Source organism: Orcinus orca, chromosome 1 (genome assembly GCF_937001465.1).
Source record: "Orcinus orca chromosome 1, mOrcOrc1.1, whole genome shotgun sequence".
NCBI lineage: Eukaryota > Metazoa > Chordata > Mammalia > Artiodactyla > Delphinidae > Orcinus > Orcinus orca.
This window is the reverse complement of record NC_064559.1, coordinates 138,909,730-138,929,062: the sequence shown is the minus strand read 5'-3', so window position 1 is coordinate 138,929,062 and position 19,333 is coordinate 138,909,730. Positions and strand designations below refer to the sequence as shown.

Genomic DNA, 19,333 nt, shown 5'->3' with positions numbered 1-19,333 from the left:
GCAGTGAGCCACAGCCACTCCACCCCGCCCCCCGCAGGAGACCCTCCAACACTAGCAGGTAGGTCTGGTTTTGTCTCCTATGGGGTCACTCCTCCTTCCCCCGGGTCCTGATGCACACACTATTTTGTGTCTGCCCTCCAAGAATGGAGTCTCTGTTTCCCCCAGTCCTGTCAAAGTCCTGCAATCAAACTCCATTGGCCTTCAAGTCTGATTCTCTGAGGATTCCTCCTCCCATTGCCAGACCCCCAGGTTGGGAAGTCAGAACCTGGGGCTCAGAACCTTCACTCCAGTGTGTGGACTTCTGTGGTATAATTGTTCTCCAGTTGAGAGTCGCCAACCCAGCAGTTTGGGGATTTGATTTTATTGTGATTGCGCCCCTCCTACCATCTCATTGCAGCTCTCCTTTGTCTTGGATGTGGGGTATCTTTCTTGGTGAGTTCCAGTGTCTTTCTGTCAATGATTGTTCAGTAGTTAGTTGTGATTCCAGTGTTCTCGCAAGAGGGAGTTGGAGGTGGTATTGAAATGTCAAATTATTCATGCAATATTAAGATTCAGGTTTAGAAATGCATAGTTAACAGAAAAGTCTTATAATTCCCACATTAACTGTGCCTCATCCTAGCAATACATATGCTGAGTTTCTGTATATAGTCTTTAAATTTAATACTTCAGTGCCATATACTCTATACAAGAATCAGTTATGGTTTCCACAGCAACTCTATCTGGCTGCATTACCCTTGTTAATACAAAAGTTAACGTTGTATTCAAAAATGACATTTGCAGATAAGGTGGCAGGCAAGTAACAGCTGTGTGGAAACCTTAAAGTTAGAGTTTTTTGTTTTTTGGGTTTTTTTGCGGTACGCAGACCTCTCACTGTTGCGGCCTCTCCCGTTGCAGAGCACAAGCTCCGGACGCACAGGCTCAGCAGCCATGGCTTACGGGCCCAGCCGCTCTGCGGCATGTGGGATCTTCCCGGACCGGGTTACGAACCCGCATCCACTGCATTGGCAGGCGGACTCTCAACCACTGCGCCACCAGGGAAGCCCTAAAGTTAGAGTTTTTGACTTACGTAATTAAAAAAAATTCTTAGCTCCATTTTGTATGAAGTAAATATTATTCCATTTTTAATGAGCACCAAAAATGTACAAGGAGACACTATACAAAATATAAAGTTGTAAACATATGTATACACAAAATGATCCAAGAGTGAGTTAATTTTTTTTTTTTTTTTTTTTTTGCGGTATGTGGGCTTCTCACTGTTGTGGCCCCTCCCGTTGCGGAGTACAGGCTCCGGACGTGCAGGCCCAGCGGCCACGGCTCACGGGCCCAGCCACTCTGCAGCATGTGTGATCCTCCCGGACCAGGGCACGAACCCATGTCCCCTGCATCGGCAGGCGGACTCTCAACCACTGCGCCACCAGGGAAGCCCCCAAGAGTTAGTTAACTTTTTCCTAAAGAGCAATCCACATTCACATGAAGTATAGTTGATTAGCAGCCAGATGGCTATTCCCTTCTATGTCCAAGGTCCCCAAGACCATTCCCAGGTTAGGTGATTCACTAGGACGACTCACAAAATTCAGCATATAGTAATACTCAAGGAATGAATACCTTTCATTGTAACAAGTACCTTACAAAAAAGTTTATAAACTAAAATCAGCAAAGGCAAAAGTCACATGGGGTAATGTCCAGAGGAAGCCAGCACAAGCTTTCAAGAGCCCTCTCCCAAAGGAGTCAAAAAGGATGCTTCATTCCTCCAGCAACAAATTTGGCAACATGGATGAAATGTTATCTATCAGGGAAGCACAGTAAAGACTCAGTGCCCAAGGGTTTTATTGGGATTACATATACACCCTCTACCTAACACATAGCAAAATCCCAGACTCCCAGAACAAAAACAGATGTTCAGCATAAACTATATTATTTGTACCAACAGTCTAGGTACAGTGAGCCACTCATGTCATTTAAGGAAGTTTCTTTTCAATGTCTGGCACTTTGAATCACCATTCCAATTCCCAGATACCTGCCATTTGCCAAACTCGCAGGCAGGCCTTCCTAAAGGGTAGCAGTCTCAGGCCTGCTATATTTTCTCTTTTTTGTGTATTCCTAAGTAATATACACATATACAGATATACCACTACACTTTTTCTAAGGCACCATTGTTAATGCTTTTGGAGAAATTAAAATGCCATTTTCAATTTGGCATGGCTACAGTTAAAGAGACTTAACAGTATGCAGGAGTTATTTTCATGAAGTACAAAAGCAGTTATACCATTTACATAAAATACAGGGCCGTGTTTTAACACCTTGCTGTGGACATTTAAAATTCTTCTTAATACCTGCTTTGAGACAGTCCTTACCTTAGGGGTCCTATGGGCAAATGATTCCAACTTGTTTTGCAGGGGATGGAATGAGGATGGGGTGGGTAATAACCTTTTGCAACCATCTGAATTCATTATGTCTATGCACTGTTTCTGCATAGGTAAGAACAGATCAGAGAGCCCACAATCATGGTACTAATATTTATAAGTATTTTGTTAATGTCCTAGATGTTTCTTTTTATATATAGGATCCAGGTTGATTAAACTTTCCCTGGGTCCTATGAGGCAGTGTGGAACTTAGCACCATATTTATTAGGAACCCTAATGTATGAAAAGTTGTTATGTGTTTTGAAAAATTAACTAATGTATATGCTCAGTTTTTCTAGATAATTTTTTTACTGGGATGGTAGATTTCTTGAACTGTACTAATTTAGAGAGAGGATTTCTCAAAATTTATTCCAGTATGCATGTGGACAGAAGTTAACAGATTATTTACTGTATGCAAACTCTTTTGAGTCATTTAAGCCCAGTAAATTTTACACTGATGCATAAAAGATAATGTTACTGGTTGAACAATCTTTTCCTCTATAAATTGCAGAAGAATAGTGGTAAAATTTTTCTCTTCTTCAATCAAAGATCAACTTTGTAATTTCTGTGATTAAGCTGAGTGTAGACAAACTTGATTTTGGTCTTATTTTATTTCTAAAGTTAAAAAAGAGTCAGTGAAGTTAAATCACCCAGTATGGATACTATAATAACATGCACTGATTTGCTTTCTGGATGTAACTTCTTACATTTTTAGAAAGTAATAGTTACTCCTAAAACTAAAATGTACAAGACTTTATAATCAGTGCTGAAAGCAGAACAATACTCCGTTTGCTTAATTCAGAGTAAATTTCACAGTTGTTTTAACATATTATGTAATATAATTTGACAAAGTTGTTTAAGGTATCAGCTATATTCACAATTCTGTCCTTACAAAACGGTTATGGCTGTCCATTTTCTCCCTGCCTCTATCAAATTTAAGAACCTTAGGAAAAGAAGAGAGTGTTTGTTGTACAAATTTAACAGGTGGAGCATGAGACAAGAAGAAAAGAGGAACCTCTTACACTCTCCAATGACTTTTCTAGCACAAGTGCCCTTGGGTAGTCTGGAAACATAATGATAGATATTGCTGACTTCCAGGTTCCTTCTTTGATTCAGAAATTCAACTTCAGTTCATTAAAATATTATCCTAATGAAAAGACTTACAAATGAAACATGTATTGAATTAGTGCCTGCAAGATGCAAGGCAGTTCCACAGGGATTTCCCTGGCAGTCCAGTGGTTAGGACTTGGTGCTTTCACTGCCTTGGGCCTGGGTTCAATCCCTGGTTGGGGAACTAAGATTAAGATCTCATAAGCTGCATGGCACAGCCAAAAAAAAAAAAAAAGGCCGTTTCATAAAAGTTAACTAATTTATTTTCATACTTGCCAGATGAAATATACTCTTATCATTTTATAGATGAGGTGAGACTCAGAAAGGTAAAAGAGTTAGCCCTAAAGCATAGAGAATGTATGTAACTGGAGTTGGGATTGGAACCCAGATATTCTTTCTACTAAAGAAATAGCTTAGTAGAATTTTTAAGATGACAAGAATGTTCCATTTTACTTAATTTAACTCCCTTATCCTATGTGTAGGTAAATCAAGGCTCAGAATTGCCCAAAGATAAAAGCTAGTTTGTGGCAAAAAGAGAAACAGAATCTAGTTCAGTGGTTCATTCATTACTCCTTCACTTGGCTTCAGTGACTCTTCATAATCTTAGTTTTATTCCTGAATTACTCATCTTTCCTTCTAAATCTCTTTGCCTTGATCCTCTTCTTTTCCTGCATTTCTTCTATTGGTGGTCTCATTCTCGTTATGACTTTTAATGCTAGCTGACAGCTCCCAAATTCATTTTTTCCGTCCATACGTGACTCATTGAGTTGCAGACTTTTGTATCCAACTTCCTACCTGAAATCTCCACTCAGCGGTCTAATAAATATCTCAAATTCAACCTAAAACTGACAGATTTTTCTTTTCCATAGCTAATCTGTTCTTCCCACCATCTTTCCCATCTCAGTTGATGGCAACATTATCCTTTCAGCTACTTTCAGTTACTCAAGACAAAACACCCTGGAGTCCTCACTCCGTATTTGATGCACAGGAAAACCATTTTGGCTCTATCTTTAAAATATATGCAGAATTCAACTACCTCTTACCACCTTCACTGATACTGCTCTCTAACATTAAGTCAGATCCTGTTACTCCTTTCAGAACTTTGCAGTGATTCCCCATTTTCTTCAGAGTAAAAAAATAAAGACCTTACAAAGCAAGGTTTTGTCAGGATAACAACATTTTTAAAGGGTCACTCTTGTTGCTAAGTTTCTTTCTCACTAGAATATAAACACTGTGGAGGCAGGAATCTTTGTCTCTCTTTGGTTTACTACTCTATCCCAAGCACATCAGTGCCTAGCACATAGATGGTATTGAATCAGTGTTTGTTGAATTTAAGTTCATGCATTCATTAAATATTTATTAAGCTCATGGTATATGACAGACCAGTGCTGGATACAGCAAATCAGCTGTGGTCTCTGCCTTCATGAAGCTTTCATGAAATAGATGCCCATTCTCAGAGATACTGATTCTGTTGGTCTTCTGTGTATTCCAAACATCTGTATTTTTTAAATTATTACAGATGATTTTGATACACATGATGTGTTAAAAGCTTGTTGTGTGTGTCTGTACCTCACTGTAGAAATAGATTTATTCTCAAGAATATATCATTAGGAAACTCAGAAGTAACTTGGTCTCTAAGGGTTGAAAAACATTCCTAAACAGGAAATATTAGGGGAAAGAAGACCCAATAAACACTCTAGGGAGTACATATTGCACAAACACCTCTTTCATGTTAAATAATGCCAGTTTCCAATAACCTTATCACTCACCTCTACTGGTTGAAAGGGGTTAGACTGTCTCTTTTCCATATCTAGCTCTTTACAGCTATTTTCACATTATTTGCCCTGTCATATATTTTGTGCTATCATGGACTGCAGAAACACGTAGGAGTCAAAAGAATTAAGTTATTTTCCCAACAACGAAATTAACTGAGTTGGTAGTCTCACTGAAGCTAAGGTTCCTTATCTTTCTTTAAAAAAAAAAAAAAGAAGGTTCCTCATCTTTAAAATGAAGGTTTAGACTAAATTAAGCTCCCTCTAGCTGCAATATTCTATAATTCTGATTTTACTTTTGACATCTACAGCAGTTATAATTGATAACAGTGATAGAAACAATACAGTATCAAAATTTGATACAGTTTTGAATCATCCCATTATAGAAGTCTTTGGTGTTTCCAGGTTAACATACTATAAATAAAGGTCTTGCATTTAAAACATAATTTCATTTATTTTCTAGTTTGCTAATTTCAGCTGATACATCAACATAGCACTTTGGAAAGTTCAGTCAACAAAGAAACTCCATTTCTGATTACATTTCAGAACAATCATGGAAAAAATACTTTCACAATGATTCTCATTATTTCCCCTCCAGTAGACTTTAAGGGTATGACAGATTCCCATCATTAACATGGTTTACTATGGGAGTGTGGACTACCTATCATAATCTCTGGGGAAGAAGAGGGTGTGATGTGGAGATGAGGAGGACATGTCTAGAATTTGAAAAGATTCCCAAATGGTTCTGATATCTACCATCACAACCCTCTACCACCATTCCCCATTTGAGAATCACTGTTCTGGGGAGTAACCAAATAAATGTTCTCATTAACTAATTCAAGACCATCACTGTATCTGCATTCTACATAAAAAACTACTTTATTCAGGTGTATATATTCTTTATCCATTGCATTGCATATTACCTGAATTCAGAAGATAGTTTATATGTAGTACATCACTGTCTGCCATTCCGAACATCATGAAGTGGAGAATAACTGATACATTATATTGAACAGTTCATGCAAACTCTATTCTAAATGAAGATAAGTATACTTCAAATGAGTTATTCCTTTGGAATCTAAACAAAATTAGAATATAACCATTGTATAAATAATCGTGGTATTTTTCAAGTGGACAGTGTGTCTTTGAATACCCTATATTCTCTAGTTTTTACTCCAAGTAGGATAAATGAGGAAATGTGCAGCAAGTATTTTTAAGATGAAATTTTCATTCTTTTATAAGGTTCCTGACAACAACCTGAAGCTAGAGTATATACCCTGGAGTTGGAGAGCCTGGTTTGCAATTATAGCCTTACCACTTATTATCTCTGCAATCTGGGCCAATTACTTAATCTCTGTAGGTTTTAACTGCATCACCTGTAAAGTGGGGATAATAATCGTATTTACCTCGGTGTTATGTTCTGGATTTTATGAGCCAGTGAATATAAACTGTTTGGCATAGTGCCTAACTTCTAATAAGCCATTGTGTCAAAAGCAAAAACTAGAGAGGGTGGTAGTTCACATCTTTTTTTTTTTTTTTAGAACATAAAACCTCTAATAATCTGTAATAATATAGGCTTTGCAAAAATGAAGTTTTTTTAGTTGCTAATATGAGTTGACCCCAAACCTTCAGCCTTCAAATAGTCTTTGTTTGCTTGACACAATACTACTTTTCCTCTGGTATGATGGTGACTTAGTTTATTACTTACACTAAAATTGTTTTTTGATCTGTCACTAGAAGAAAAAATAAAACTTCTGTATAAATAGTAAATAGTGTTACAAATAGTGCTTCTCAAGCTTTCATGTACAGATGAATTACTTGGAGATAGAAGCTCAGATTTTCAGGCCCAATACCATTAACATCTGAGATAAGCCCCAGTTATCTGCATTATCATCCTCTACTTCCCAGTTGATTTAGATGAAAGTGGTCCCTAGGACCACACTTTGAGAAATATTTATTCACAGAATAGCATGAGAGTGGCAATCAGAAGACTATGGTTATGAATCTAGCATTGCCATAGATTTCTAGCTTTGCATCCTAATGATTTAACTTCTGCTTTGAGAACATGAGAATGTATATCAAGTATGTTGAACTTTTTCAAAGTCAGAATATAAATTAAGAAGTTCTATATGTTTGAAGACAATGTAATAAAGAGCAAAATTCATGAGGCTGGGAACTGTAAGACAAGATTTCTCATCCCAGCTCTGCTACTTTATAGTGTCATGATTGGGTAAGGTATATAATGTCTCTGAAATCTTAGTTTCTCCATCTTTAGAACAGAGTTAATACCATATTCACCAAGTATGTCATATCCAACTAGGATGTAAGTACCAAGAAATCAGACTTTGTTTTTGCTCACTGTTGTATATTCAGCACCTAGAACAGTGCCTGGTACATAGTAGGTACTCAATAGGTAATTGTGGAATGGATGAAGTATATTATTTGAAGTGATCTAATAAATCCTGGGAATAGAAACACAAAAATAGCATAGTACCTTCCCTCCAGAAGCTCACAGTCTGGGCGAGACAGACATGCACAAATACTTCAGCATAGTTAAATGAATGAGTGCACTGTGAAGATCACCTGAGGTAATGTAATGATGCACATTGCAAGTTATAAGGTGATGGTGGCACTTGTAGAGAACAAAAGAAAGAATGCAAGTTCAGAAATGGATCTGTTAACCCTTTAAAGCATTTCTTCAGAGATTTATGGTCAGTTTGAAGTTAAGGCCATGATAATCCAGAGAATAATGTTTGTATTTAGTGAAGGTGGGAACATGAAATGGGACCTGTAAGTGCACGATAGGAAAATAGGATTAAAATGAAAGTGCATGTGCTCACACACATGTAGATATATGCACATACATACCTGTGTATGTGATGGGGAAGAGGGCAGTGGAAATGATCGAACACAAGTTGAAAAGGATAATGGAGAGGTGGTAGTAATGAAGGAAGAGTAAGGAGACATAGATGCAGCTGTTTCTTCTAATATCATCCTTTAGTAGTACTCATTTTAATTTAATTTTTCAGTACCCATATTAATAATAGGGTGAAAACTGGGAGTTAGGTTGGAGTAGAGAGAAGAGAAGAATGTGTTTAAACAAAACAAAAAGTAGACCTAGGTCTCCAATGACTGGTACTTTATTTTATTGATTACTTGATATATAACATCTTCAGTTATTTGGGGGTTTTTTGTTTGTTTTTAAGCCTGGGGGCCAGTCAACTAATTGTAAAGTCTTCACAGTTTAGAAAGTGGAAAATGCTTTTAAACCAATCTAAATCATTTTTTGCACTATTGCATAATAGCAGAATTATTTTTAAAAGTCACTCATAAGTAAAAGAAAAGTAGTTTCCTATGCTATGAAAGGCAGTGTGGATTTTTATAGTCATTTTTAGACTTCCTTTTTGATCATCTCTTTCAAAAATGTACATACTGATATCTTTCATATGGTGTTTTTCTATTTAAGTTGCAAGTTTAAATTTGTATGTTGCTAAGACACAAGATTTATCATGTGGGATCCAAGGGGTCTCTCTTGAAGATGGGTAAACCTTCTGACATTGCTGGAAAAGTTCTGTAGTTATGCACATTTTTCTGGAGAGGGGCCCATGTTCTTAAAGAGAGTCCATGACCAAAACAAGGCCCTAAGAGAACAGTTTTAATTCATTGACTCAGTTCTCTTTTTTAAAGACTACTATGGAGACTGAAGTGTGTAGTTAAAAATATCTGAAGGTCATCACTACATTTTTTTATTTTTTTTATTATTTTTTTTTTTTGCGGTACGTGGGCCTCTCACTGTTGTGGCCTCTCCCGTTGCGGAGCACAGGCTCCGGACACGCAGGCTCAGCGGCCATGGCTCACGGGCCCAGCTGCTCTGCGGCATGTGGGATCTTCCTGGACCGGGGCATGAACCCATGTCCCCTGCATCAGCAGGCGGACTCTCAACCACTGCGCCACCATGGAAGCCCCTATATTTTTGTTTATATAATGATCTATCACCTCAAAAAAAAATTTTGGAATGTGTGTTTTACCACATGGTCTGTTTTGCAGGTTCGATTCCCTTCTCACTTCAGTTCAGATCTCAAGGACCTTCTAAGGAACCTGCTGCAGGTGGACCTGACGAAGCGGTTTGGAAATCTAAAGAATGGTGTGAGTGATATAAAAACTCACAAGTGGTTTGCCACAACTGATTGGATTGCTATTTACCAGAGGAAGGTGAGCCTTTTCTTTCTTTAATTTAAAAGCTTTTTAAAAGTTGCTGTTTAAATTATATGTAGTAGAGGTATCTTTAACTTAACACATGGTTTTATTTTTTTTTTACCTTTTGAATTAATCTTATGCAGGACTTAACCTTTATAGCCCACAACTTAAAAATGAGTTTTCTCCTTGATAGAAGGGAAAGTGTATATTCTATTTTGACCACCAATTGAAATGTTTTCCTGGTTAAATTTTTCCTACCCATGCCTCTTTTCATAATGCCATGACAATTATATATTAGACAATGTCGTAATGGTTTTTGCACTTCAAAACTGATGTGAAGCCACACTAGTAGGATGATATGTAAGCAAATATATTCTCGTACCCAGAATTGGCATACAGCCAGATATAATAACGTTTAAGTGCTGGATTCATCAGATATTTTTCAGTCATTATTACTTTACCTTTGTAATAAATTGAGACATTTAAGAAAAGATTTTGCGGTGCTGAATTACTTTCATCTCTCCTTTTGCTTCTTAAATGCCCAGTTAAAGATAGTTTGTATGAATAAAGTGTCTTCATCTTGAATATGTTAATTTTTTCTTTTTTTTCATAAAACAAAAACTTCTAATGTTTCAGAAATTTGCCATATTTAATAATGCCATGCAGCCACATGAGTGAATTTCCTTAGGAAAAAAATGTAAATGCTCAAATTATTAATAGCACAGTTTTTCTAATTTATATTTTTTATAAAAGATTTTTTTAAAAACATTAAAAGAATTTTAGAATGCAGCAAATAGAAAATATAGCAAGACCAAGACAATGTGAGTGCAGTACAGCCTTTGCATCTCAAAGGGGTTCAAAAACTCTCTAACCATTAAAGTCATTGAAACATAGCCGTTAGCATCGTTATCTCAGCTGGTTGTGTTATGTAGTCAAGAACAAGGTCTAAAGCAATTTAAAATAGATTTTAGATCTAATAAATAAATATTTTATATTTTCATGTTTTTTTCTAAATTTCCTAGCACCAGTGCAGTACTTTCAAATTAATGAAAGCAACTCTGTAACCTCTCATTTTAATCTTTGAAGTAATCCTATGGGATAAGTGGTACCATTTTCCCCATTTTACTGATAAGAAAATCAGCTCAGAAAGGCTAACTGCTTTAAACATAATCATACAGCTGCTAAATAATGCCTATGTTTGATTCCAAGTTCTTCAGATTCCCAATTCCAAGATCACATTACCCCCTTTAAAGGCCTTTTAACATGGTTATTAAAATAAAGCCCCAAACCACTCAACAGTACATTGTTTCATAAGATATTCATAGATTTTACATATTACATGCTTAACTTTCATGCTTTGATTAATTTTGGAGTAGGAAGACTCTGCCTCAGAAGGCAGAAGAGAGCGAGCATGAACTCTGGGGTTAGGTAGACATTGATCTGAATCCCAGATCAGACAACCATTAGGAGTGAGATCTCAAGCAAATTACTTAACCACTTTAAAGCATCAGATTTCTCATCCTTAAGATTTGTATTAAGGTAGAGGATGCAAAAGGAAGAGTAGTTTGGAGAGAAAGATTAAATAGATTGGTCCAGGCTCTATTTTTCTTTCTGGTTGAGGTATGTTTCATATAGTTATCATCAGGTAATCTGTTAAGTAAATAGATTTGAAATCATCATAATCCCATCATCCAGGCAGCACCTCTATTAACAGTTGGCATATTTATTCCTTTTCTCTGTGCTTTTCCTCACCACAGTCCATTCCCATGACTTCAGTGACCACCTTCAGTAGTAGATCTACTTCTTCCGACCCTGCATTTTCCCCTTAGCTTCAGGCCATTACATCACAATTACTACCTACTACAAGATTCTATTTGGGTGACTTATTTAATCTACATTTTCTTTTAGTGCTTTTTGATGTAACTTCTTTTTGTTATTGTTGTTTAATAGTTAACCAATTATCCTCTTAGCATTTGTTGAATAATAATTATCCGACTGCTTATTTGAAACTCTACCTTTCCTAATACTAAATTATTATATACTTCAGTCTGTTTCTGAACTTCATTTTTTATGAGCTCTTTTTGTCTCTTCTTGTACTGTATACCACACCACCACACCATTTTATGTAGCTTCATAATGTTTTTTATTTCAATTTTCAAAATACTTATATATTTAATATGTGGAATTCTTATAAATATTTATGAAAAATACATAATTCAATTTTTTCCAGTTTTATTGTAGTAAAGTACACATAACGTAAAATTTAATATCTTAACCATATGTAAGTGTACAGTTCAGTGGCATTAAGTACATTAATATTGTTGTGCCACCATCACCACCATCCATCTCCAGAACTTTTTCTTCTTGCAAAACTGAAACTCTGTACCCATTAAACAATAACTCCTCTGTTTTATTGGTCTTTCCAAATATTTATGTTGTACTGGGGGATCTTAATTGGGATTACAGTATATTAATTAGAAGAGAACCAAAATCTTTAGGGTTCTTTTTAATGAGCATGTTATATTTCTGCAGTTATTCAGATATTTTCTGTCATTTGATAAAGTTTTAGAAACCCCTTCCCTCATACAGGTCCAATTTCTCTCTCAAAGTTATTCCTTAAATTTATATTTTGGTTGCTACTGTGAATGTGTTTCTCGTCCATTGTAAGAGCACAAGGGAGAAAACATTTCTATGTTTGTTACAATTGGCTACCTTACTAAATAAATTCTGTTATTGATTTCCTTGGATTTTATTGACAGATAATCACAGTGGGTGGAGGTGTCATTTGCCTCTTCTTTTTCAATATTTGTATCTTTTATTTCCATTTTGTTTTATTATATATGCTAGAATGTCTAGAATAATATTTTAAAACTGTGGGCCTGTTGAGCTGTCTTATCTTGTTCCTCTTTTGAATGGGAATGCCTTTTATGCTTTACCACCAAATATAAAATTAGCTATTTGTCTTGGATAAGTATTCCTGATCAGCTTAAGGAAATATCCTTGATTGCTAGTGTACCGTATTTTATCTTCTTTGACATATTAGTATAAGGAGTTACATCAGTGAGATATCCTAACATTCCTGAAGTGAACATCATTTAATCATAGGGTATTATTATTTTAATATCTGCCTAAAATCAATTTGCTAAAGTTTTATTTAGGATTTTTACTTCCATAGTCATAAGTTTTATTGATCTATACTTTTTGTTTTCTGGAGTTGAGATTATATGGAGTCATAAAATGAGTCTGGAAATTTTCCATGTTTCTTATTCTTTGGGAAATTTAAGGAACATAGGAATTATATTTATACCTTGGAAATTTTAAGAAATTAATTCTCCTGTGGATATTGGCCTCTTCAAATTTTTGCCTCTTATAAAGTCAATTATAGAAATTTATATTTTCCTATAAAATCATTTATATCCCTTTGTAATTAGCACTATTTATATTATATTTATTATATTATTGTTAGTTAATGCTATATTTAGATGAATTGATTAGACTTTGTTGAAGTTTGTACTTTTTATTAGTATCTTAAAGATTTATGATGTATAATGAATATTTTCAATTTTATTTTAGCCAACATTTACTAATCTTTACATATCATGTATTTTAAACAATTATTCTTAAAATGGGTAGAACTTCTACTGCTCAGTGCTTTCCAAGGGCTGGATTTATCTCAGGTAGTAAACAGCTTATCTGCCAAGAAGTAGCACACTAAAACAAACAGGTTATTTTATTGGGCAAATTGATCAATAGCAAATCTTGATGATTAACAAAAATGGACTTGGGGCTCTCTGGATAATTTACAAACAGAAATAATTCAGTACTTTAACATAGCCATTTGTTTTACTATCATCTCAATTCTAAGTATGTAGAGAAGTACAAAAATGATAGTAAATTTGAATAGTTTTCATAGTCCTTTTTTATTCTCTGACCAAGTGCTCATGAACAACGAAATAGACAAAGGCATCTGGCAGAAAGACAAAAAATGGGAGAAAATGGCCTGGACAGCTCAAACTGTACAATCATTTTCCAGAGATTGTCTCAGTAGGTGTGATCCTAAACTGCTGCCTTGCTAGTAGACATGAGGCAACTGTTTGCTTAGCCCATTCTTCTGTGCAGTGCAGAACTGCAGGCCCCAATGCAGGGCACATAGGCAACCATCTGGCAAACAATAAGATATTAGACTTCCCATTCCTACTTATTTTTTACCTTATTCTTTTTAGATGTCTTGTTTGTGTGTATCTTATAATAGTTCAGCCATGTGTGTAAATAATTTATAAATAAATAACTATACATTTATTGGTGATATATACTCAAAAATGTTTTACTAAAGGGCATATAAATCAAAAAACTTTGGAAACCACTGGTATAAATATTAGAAACAGCTCTGGACTGGAAGTGGAGACCTAATGAATTTGAAACCTGCTGTAGCCACTTATTAGTCACATGAATTTGGTCAACTTTCTGTCTTATAATCTGTAAAATGGGAATAAGGCTACCTTCCCTGCCTCCCTCACAGTGTTATGTTGAGGAAGAAATGAAACAGCCTGCATATAATTGTTAGTAAACATTATAGATGCTGTGTAAATTGTGGTGTTATTGTTTCAATTTTTCACATCTTTTCCTCAAACATATTCAGTACACCGCATTATCTTTATACAGACCATATTTTAAGTAATGGAAAGACATTTTATTTTTAGGATCCAAAGAGAAAACTGTTCAGAATTTAACAATTTTGTAATTCTAAAAGAGATTTTTTTCAAATTTCTCAGAAATTTTTGATAGCCAGCTATTTTAACAAAATAGTGTTGGGAATTTAAAAAAAATGATTAAAAATAAATCTGAATTATCTGTAACCTCAGGAGGAAGGAATTAAGGAAAAGGGGATAGAAAATGGACTTTAGAAGTAAAGAACTGATACAGGAAAAACTGGAGTTCTGTAACCTTAAGTGCCAGCATTTTGATGCCAGCAGTTAATTATCCTAGAAATCTCAAGTATTGTTGTTGGCCTGTACCATTCCTTGAATGAAAATATTGAGATAAATAGCAAACCTACAGTTTGCTTCTTCTTTTAATGTTGTGATCATTTAGGGATTTAAAGGCATTTAAACATTGCCACTGTGTAGTAAATAGGCGGAATTTATTTTCCTTAGTGTTTGTTTGGAAATTCTCTGGCATTTGTTTTTCCTCTTTTTCCATATCACCAAGCAGTTAACACTTCTGACACTATCTATCTGGAGATACCAATTGCCAGTCCAGTTTTTGCTTCTGACTAATGGGCTATAGGTCAAGATTCCCACAAACACCTGGGGGTCGATTAATTTGCTAGAGTGGCTCACAGAACTGAGAAACTACTTACTGGGTGAACAGCTTATTATAAAGGGGTATAACTCAGGAATAGCCAGATGGAAGAGAGGCACAGGGCAAGGTGTGTGGGAAGGGGCTCAGAGCTTCCTGCTCTCTCCAAGCCACTCTCCCCAAATCCCCACTTGTTCACCAACCCAGAAGCTCTTCGAAACCCAAACCCCTTCCTTTTGGGGTTTTATGGAGGCCTCATTACATAGGCATGATTGATTCATTCATTGTCCACTGGTAACTGAACTCAGTCTCCAGTCCCTCTCCCCTCCCAGAAGGTCAGGGAGCGGGATTGAAAGTTCCAACCTTCTAATCACAGGGTTGGGTCCCCTGGGAACCAGCCTCCATCCTTAGGTTACTTAGGGGCTTTCCCAAAGACACCTCATTAACATTAACACTCTCAACTCAGGAAATCCAAGGGTTTTAGGAGCTTTGTGCCAGTAACTGGCACAAAGACCAAATATATATTTCTTATTATAAATCACAATATCACTCTTGTTTCTCTCTCTGTCTCAATTATAGGTTGAAGCTCCATTCATACCAAAGTTCAGAGGCTCTGGAGATACCAGCAATTTTGATGACTATGAAGAAGAAGATATCCGTGTCTCTATAACAGAAAAATGTGGAAAAGAATTTTGTGAATTTTAGAGATGAGCAACAAGATGACATCAGAGCTCACACTCAGTCTTTGCACTCTGTTAAGAGATAAGGTAGAGCTGAGACCGTTCTTGTCGAAGCAGTTACCTAGTTCCTTCATTCCAGCGACTGAGTGAGGTCTTTATTGCCGTCATCCGTCTGTGCACTCTACATCCAACTATGTAACAAGGCACCGCTAAGCAAGCATTGTCTGTGCCATAACACAGAACTAGACACTTTCCTGCTTCTCTTTGGTTCGTCTTTCTCCTCTTCTCCTAAATCCATTTCTTCCCGTTTCATTTTCATTAATTTTTCTGCAAATAGTGCTTCATTTTATTTTGCTGGTGTTGCAGATGGGCAGTGTTACGGCTATGTGACATTGGAAGGGAAGGATATATGTTGCTTTTAGTAGTTCTTACCAATATTTTTGTTAGTTGCTTAAGGATATACTTTCTAATAATTATTTTTACTTTGAGTAGCTCATATTAGGTTTTGCCAAAACGCTGGACAATTTTTGAAGATAGAATGTCTTTACACCAAGGATATTTATACAAATAAAACAATAACTTTCCTAGAACTAATACAGAGTAGCTAGACCCAGCAATTTGGATTCCTACAGATCAGAAGCTCTATTTCACTTCACCGCCTTTCCTGTCATCCTCCCCTCGAGTAAATAAGCGACCAGCCTGTGCAGTATGACAAGCGTGTCTCCTTTGCAGGAAAAGCTAATGATATGGATCATCATCGCCCAGGTTCTCTCACTTGATACCAGCATTTATGTAGGTATCAGAGAAGAGTTCTAAGATTTCTAAACTTTAACTTTCCATAAGGTTTTTAGCCAGTATTTTAATAGAACATGACTAATGAAAGTGACACATTTTTAAGTTTCTCAAATAGTCCCCATTGTAAACTTTTGAAAGGAAGAGAAATGAAGTAAAAAGAACATTAAGTGAACAAATACTTAGCTAAGTCAAACAAGTGGCTTGATTCTTGTAAACAATATAGAGGCACTTTTGTTTAAATATAGAGGTTTTTTTGTTTATTTTGCTTTGCTTTGCTTTGTTTTGTCACAGTAAGAACAAAAGTTGTTGTCAGGTGATTATGCTGGTGTACTGTATTTGTCAGCCTGAGGTAGAGGCCCTGTTGCAACTTTGGCTTTCATCCTATGCCTCAGCAATGAGGAAACAAAATTTATAAAACTACCACAACTGTGTTTTAGTTTTGAGGTGTGGTATTTTTAGATATGTTGTAATTTCTTGCCTCTTCTTTCAGTAAATGGAATTATGATCATGCAGATACAATTTTAGTATTTGAGTTTAGTTTTTTTTAATATACTTTTTTGCCAATTGACTTATCATTGCTGTCATGTGGAAATTTCAAGCACTTTTGCACATTTTGTTCACTGTTTGTTGAGACTCCACGGCTTAACTCAGTTTTTTAAATATGTTTTTTCTTTGCTTTTAAATTTCCTGTCTGGTTTTATCTCTATGTGTCAGTGACCTATCTTAAAACAACACACCAAAATAGTTGAAAATAAACTGTGTTCATTTTTTATGATCAATTTATATGCATATAAGATGAGTTGTGTTTAATCAAACTGGTCTTAATGTATATAAGCACTCTATTTGCTTCATTATCGGTGCAGGTAGGTCACTGATTCTACTTCTTTTCATCTGTACCACACCCTTGTAAAACCTTTGAAGACACTGAAAAAATCTGTCTGAGATATTCTCCTTATCAGTCTGTACATCTTTTGGTTGTCAAGTGTTTCTGCATGGTCATGTCACTTAAAAGCTGATACTGATTTGTTGGTCACCTATATTTAAAATGTGCAAGAAAAATATGAAATACTTTGCTGTAGCAAGTTTTATGTAACAAAAATATATCATGTTAATAAATCTAAAAAATTTTAATTACTTTTTTTGTATTTCATTTAGACCCAAGAACATGCTCATCATGTATTCTATATGTATGCTATAAATGCTATGGTACCTTTGTTGTATATTATTGTAAAATTATTACAAAATAATTTTAGTAAATCATGGGGGTGACATTTTGATTATTACATTTTTAGTTTTCAGTAATTAAAAAGATTTCTATGAATTCTAAAAAAAAAAAAATATGAAATTACTACTGCCCGGCACAATTTGCTGTAGAATCTACCTAGGTCGATTACCCTAGGCATACATTGGTTTTGAGGGATATTTAGCCGTTCCATTTTAACTCTCCATTTAAAGGACACCAGCAAGCTTTCAAATATATCAACGGAGTCTATTTCTGACCACTCAAGTACATTGAATTAGAATATCTTAGAATTATATAAAACTCGCAGCCACAATTGAGCCAAAAATAAGATAAAAGTTTGATTAATAAATAAGTGGAATGAATCAGTATTTAATATCAGATTACGTTATTTGAAACAGAAGAAATAATGACACGGCATTGTCGAGGAAGGAGCCCGAGACTGAAAGTCAAGGCATCTGTCAAGCCTGGTCTGTCACTATCAGCAATGACCTTGGCCTCAGTTCTCTTATCTATGAAATGGAAGAGTTCCATTAGGCAGTTTCTAAGGTCCCTTCTAACTTTCACATGTTGTGACGACTCTTTTTGACGTTTTGAAGGGATAACATGCTTAGAAGCAAGTCTCAGTAAGGCTATATTTTAGGGCATCTTTCTTCTCCTTACTCTACAGTGTTCTTACAATTCTTTGAATATCATGAGAACCTCGTGTCTGTTCTGATTCCTTCCTCCTTCACTGATGCTAAATATCCAATTGATATCAAACTGTCAGCCTACCAAAAAGATATTGTGGCTTGTGGGCACTGCTGTCTTGTTCTGATATGTTCTTGTAGTGACTGCCCATTGGCCTGAAAATACTCATTGTAAGCCTAAAAAAATCATATTTCTTTCCCACTGTTTTTTCTGCTTGTTGAAGAATCAAATGAAATAATGTACGTGAAAGCACCTTGTAAACTGTAACCTATCAATGTAAAATGTTAAGGTGTGTTGTTATTTCATTAATTACTTCTTTGTTTAGAATGGAATTTCCTATGCACTACTGTAGCTAGGAAATGCTGAAAACAACTGTGTTTTATAATTAATCAAAACTGCAAAATTAAAGTATCTTGAAAAGATAAAACAATTTATTGAGTCTTGGATTCTATTTGGTGCCCTTATTTCCTGATTTATTTTCTGCATACACCACAGATGCTTATGGATTCCTAGCTTTTATGTATTTGGGTGAGAACAGAGCAAGAGAGGGTCAAATGTCCACTAGTCTATTCCAACTGTGTATTTACTGAAAAACTATTAGATTTATTCCATAGTATCTAAAAGTGTTTCTGCTTTTTCATGATGCTATTAGTCTAAATTATTCTTAAAATAATGTTGAAAATATTCATATTTAAAAGACTGACACTACAAGAGCCCTCATACTATTGTAATAATTAACTATGAATTTATACTTTTTTCTTTAGAGGCGCTTTTGCGCTTCACCATTACCTCTTCCGGTTTTAGCCAGGTTGATTAATGTGTGTTTCTATAGTTGTCCTTTACCTCAAGAAATACATTTTTAGGTAATTATTTTAATAGCTTACCATTTTTATTGCTTTGTTACTACAAACATTTATAAATATTGATGCATTTTATAACATGATACTACTTTTATGATTGCTTCATTTTATCATTGTTAGGGCTTAATATAAATTCTGGTTTCCTCACTTCCTTGTGTAACTAATTATAAAAATCTGGGCATATCTTCACTCCAGAACTATCATCATTTGAAATTCACTTAACTTTTCTCTTACACACAAATATTGGATGTGAAGTTAAATACTTGTGATTTTAGCTTTCCTGAACATT

General features: G+C 35.3%; 1 protein-coding gene across 8 annotated transcripts in view; it reads left to right on the top strand.

Moving 5' to 3' along the window:
- The window catches only part of PRKACB (protein kinase cAMP-activated catalytic subunit beta), a 143,207-nt gene extending 124,630 nt beyond the window's left edge, over window positions 1-18,577 (top strand). For all 8 annotated transcript variants that reach the window (XM_004262951.3, XM_004262948.3, XM_004262952.3 and 5 more), the window contains 2 exons: window positions 9,332-9,496; window positions 15,359-18,577. In XM_004262951.3, coding sequence (XP_004262999.1) covers window positions 9,332-9,496; window positions 15,359-15,484 — 291 coding nt within the window. In that variant the 3' untranslated portion in view covers window positions 15,485-18,577. The remainder of the gene's footprint in view (window positions 1-9,331; window positions 9,497-15,358) is intronic.
- Window positions 18,578-19,333: the final 756 nt, after the last annotated feature.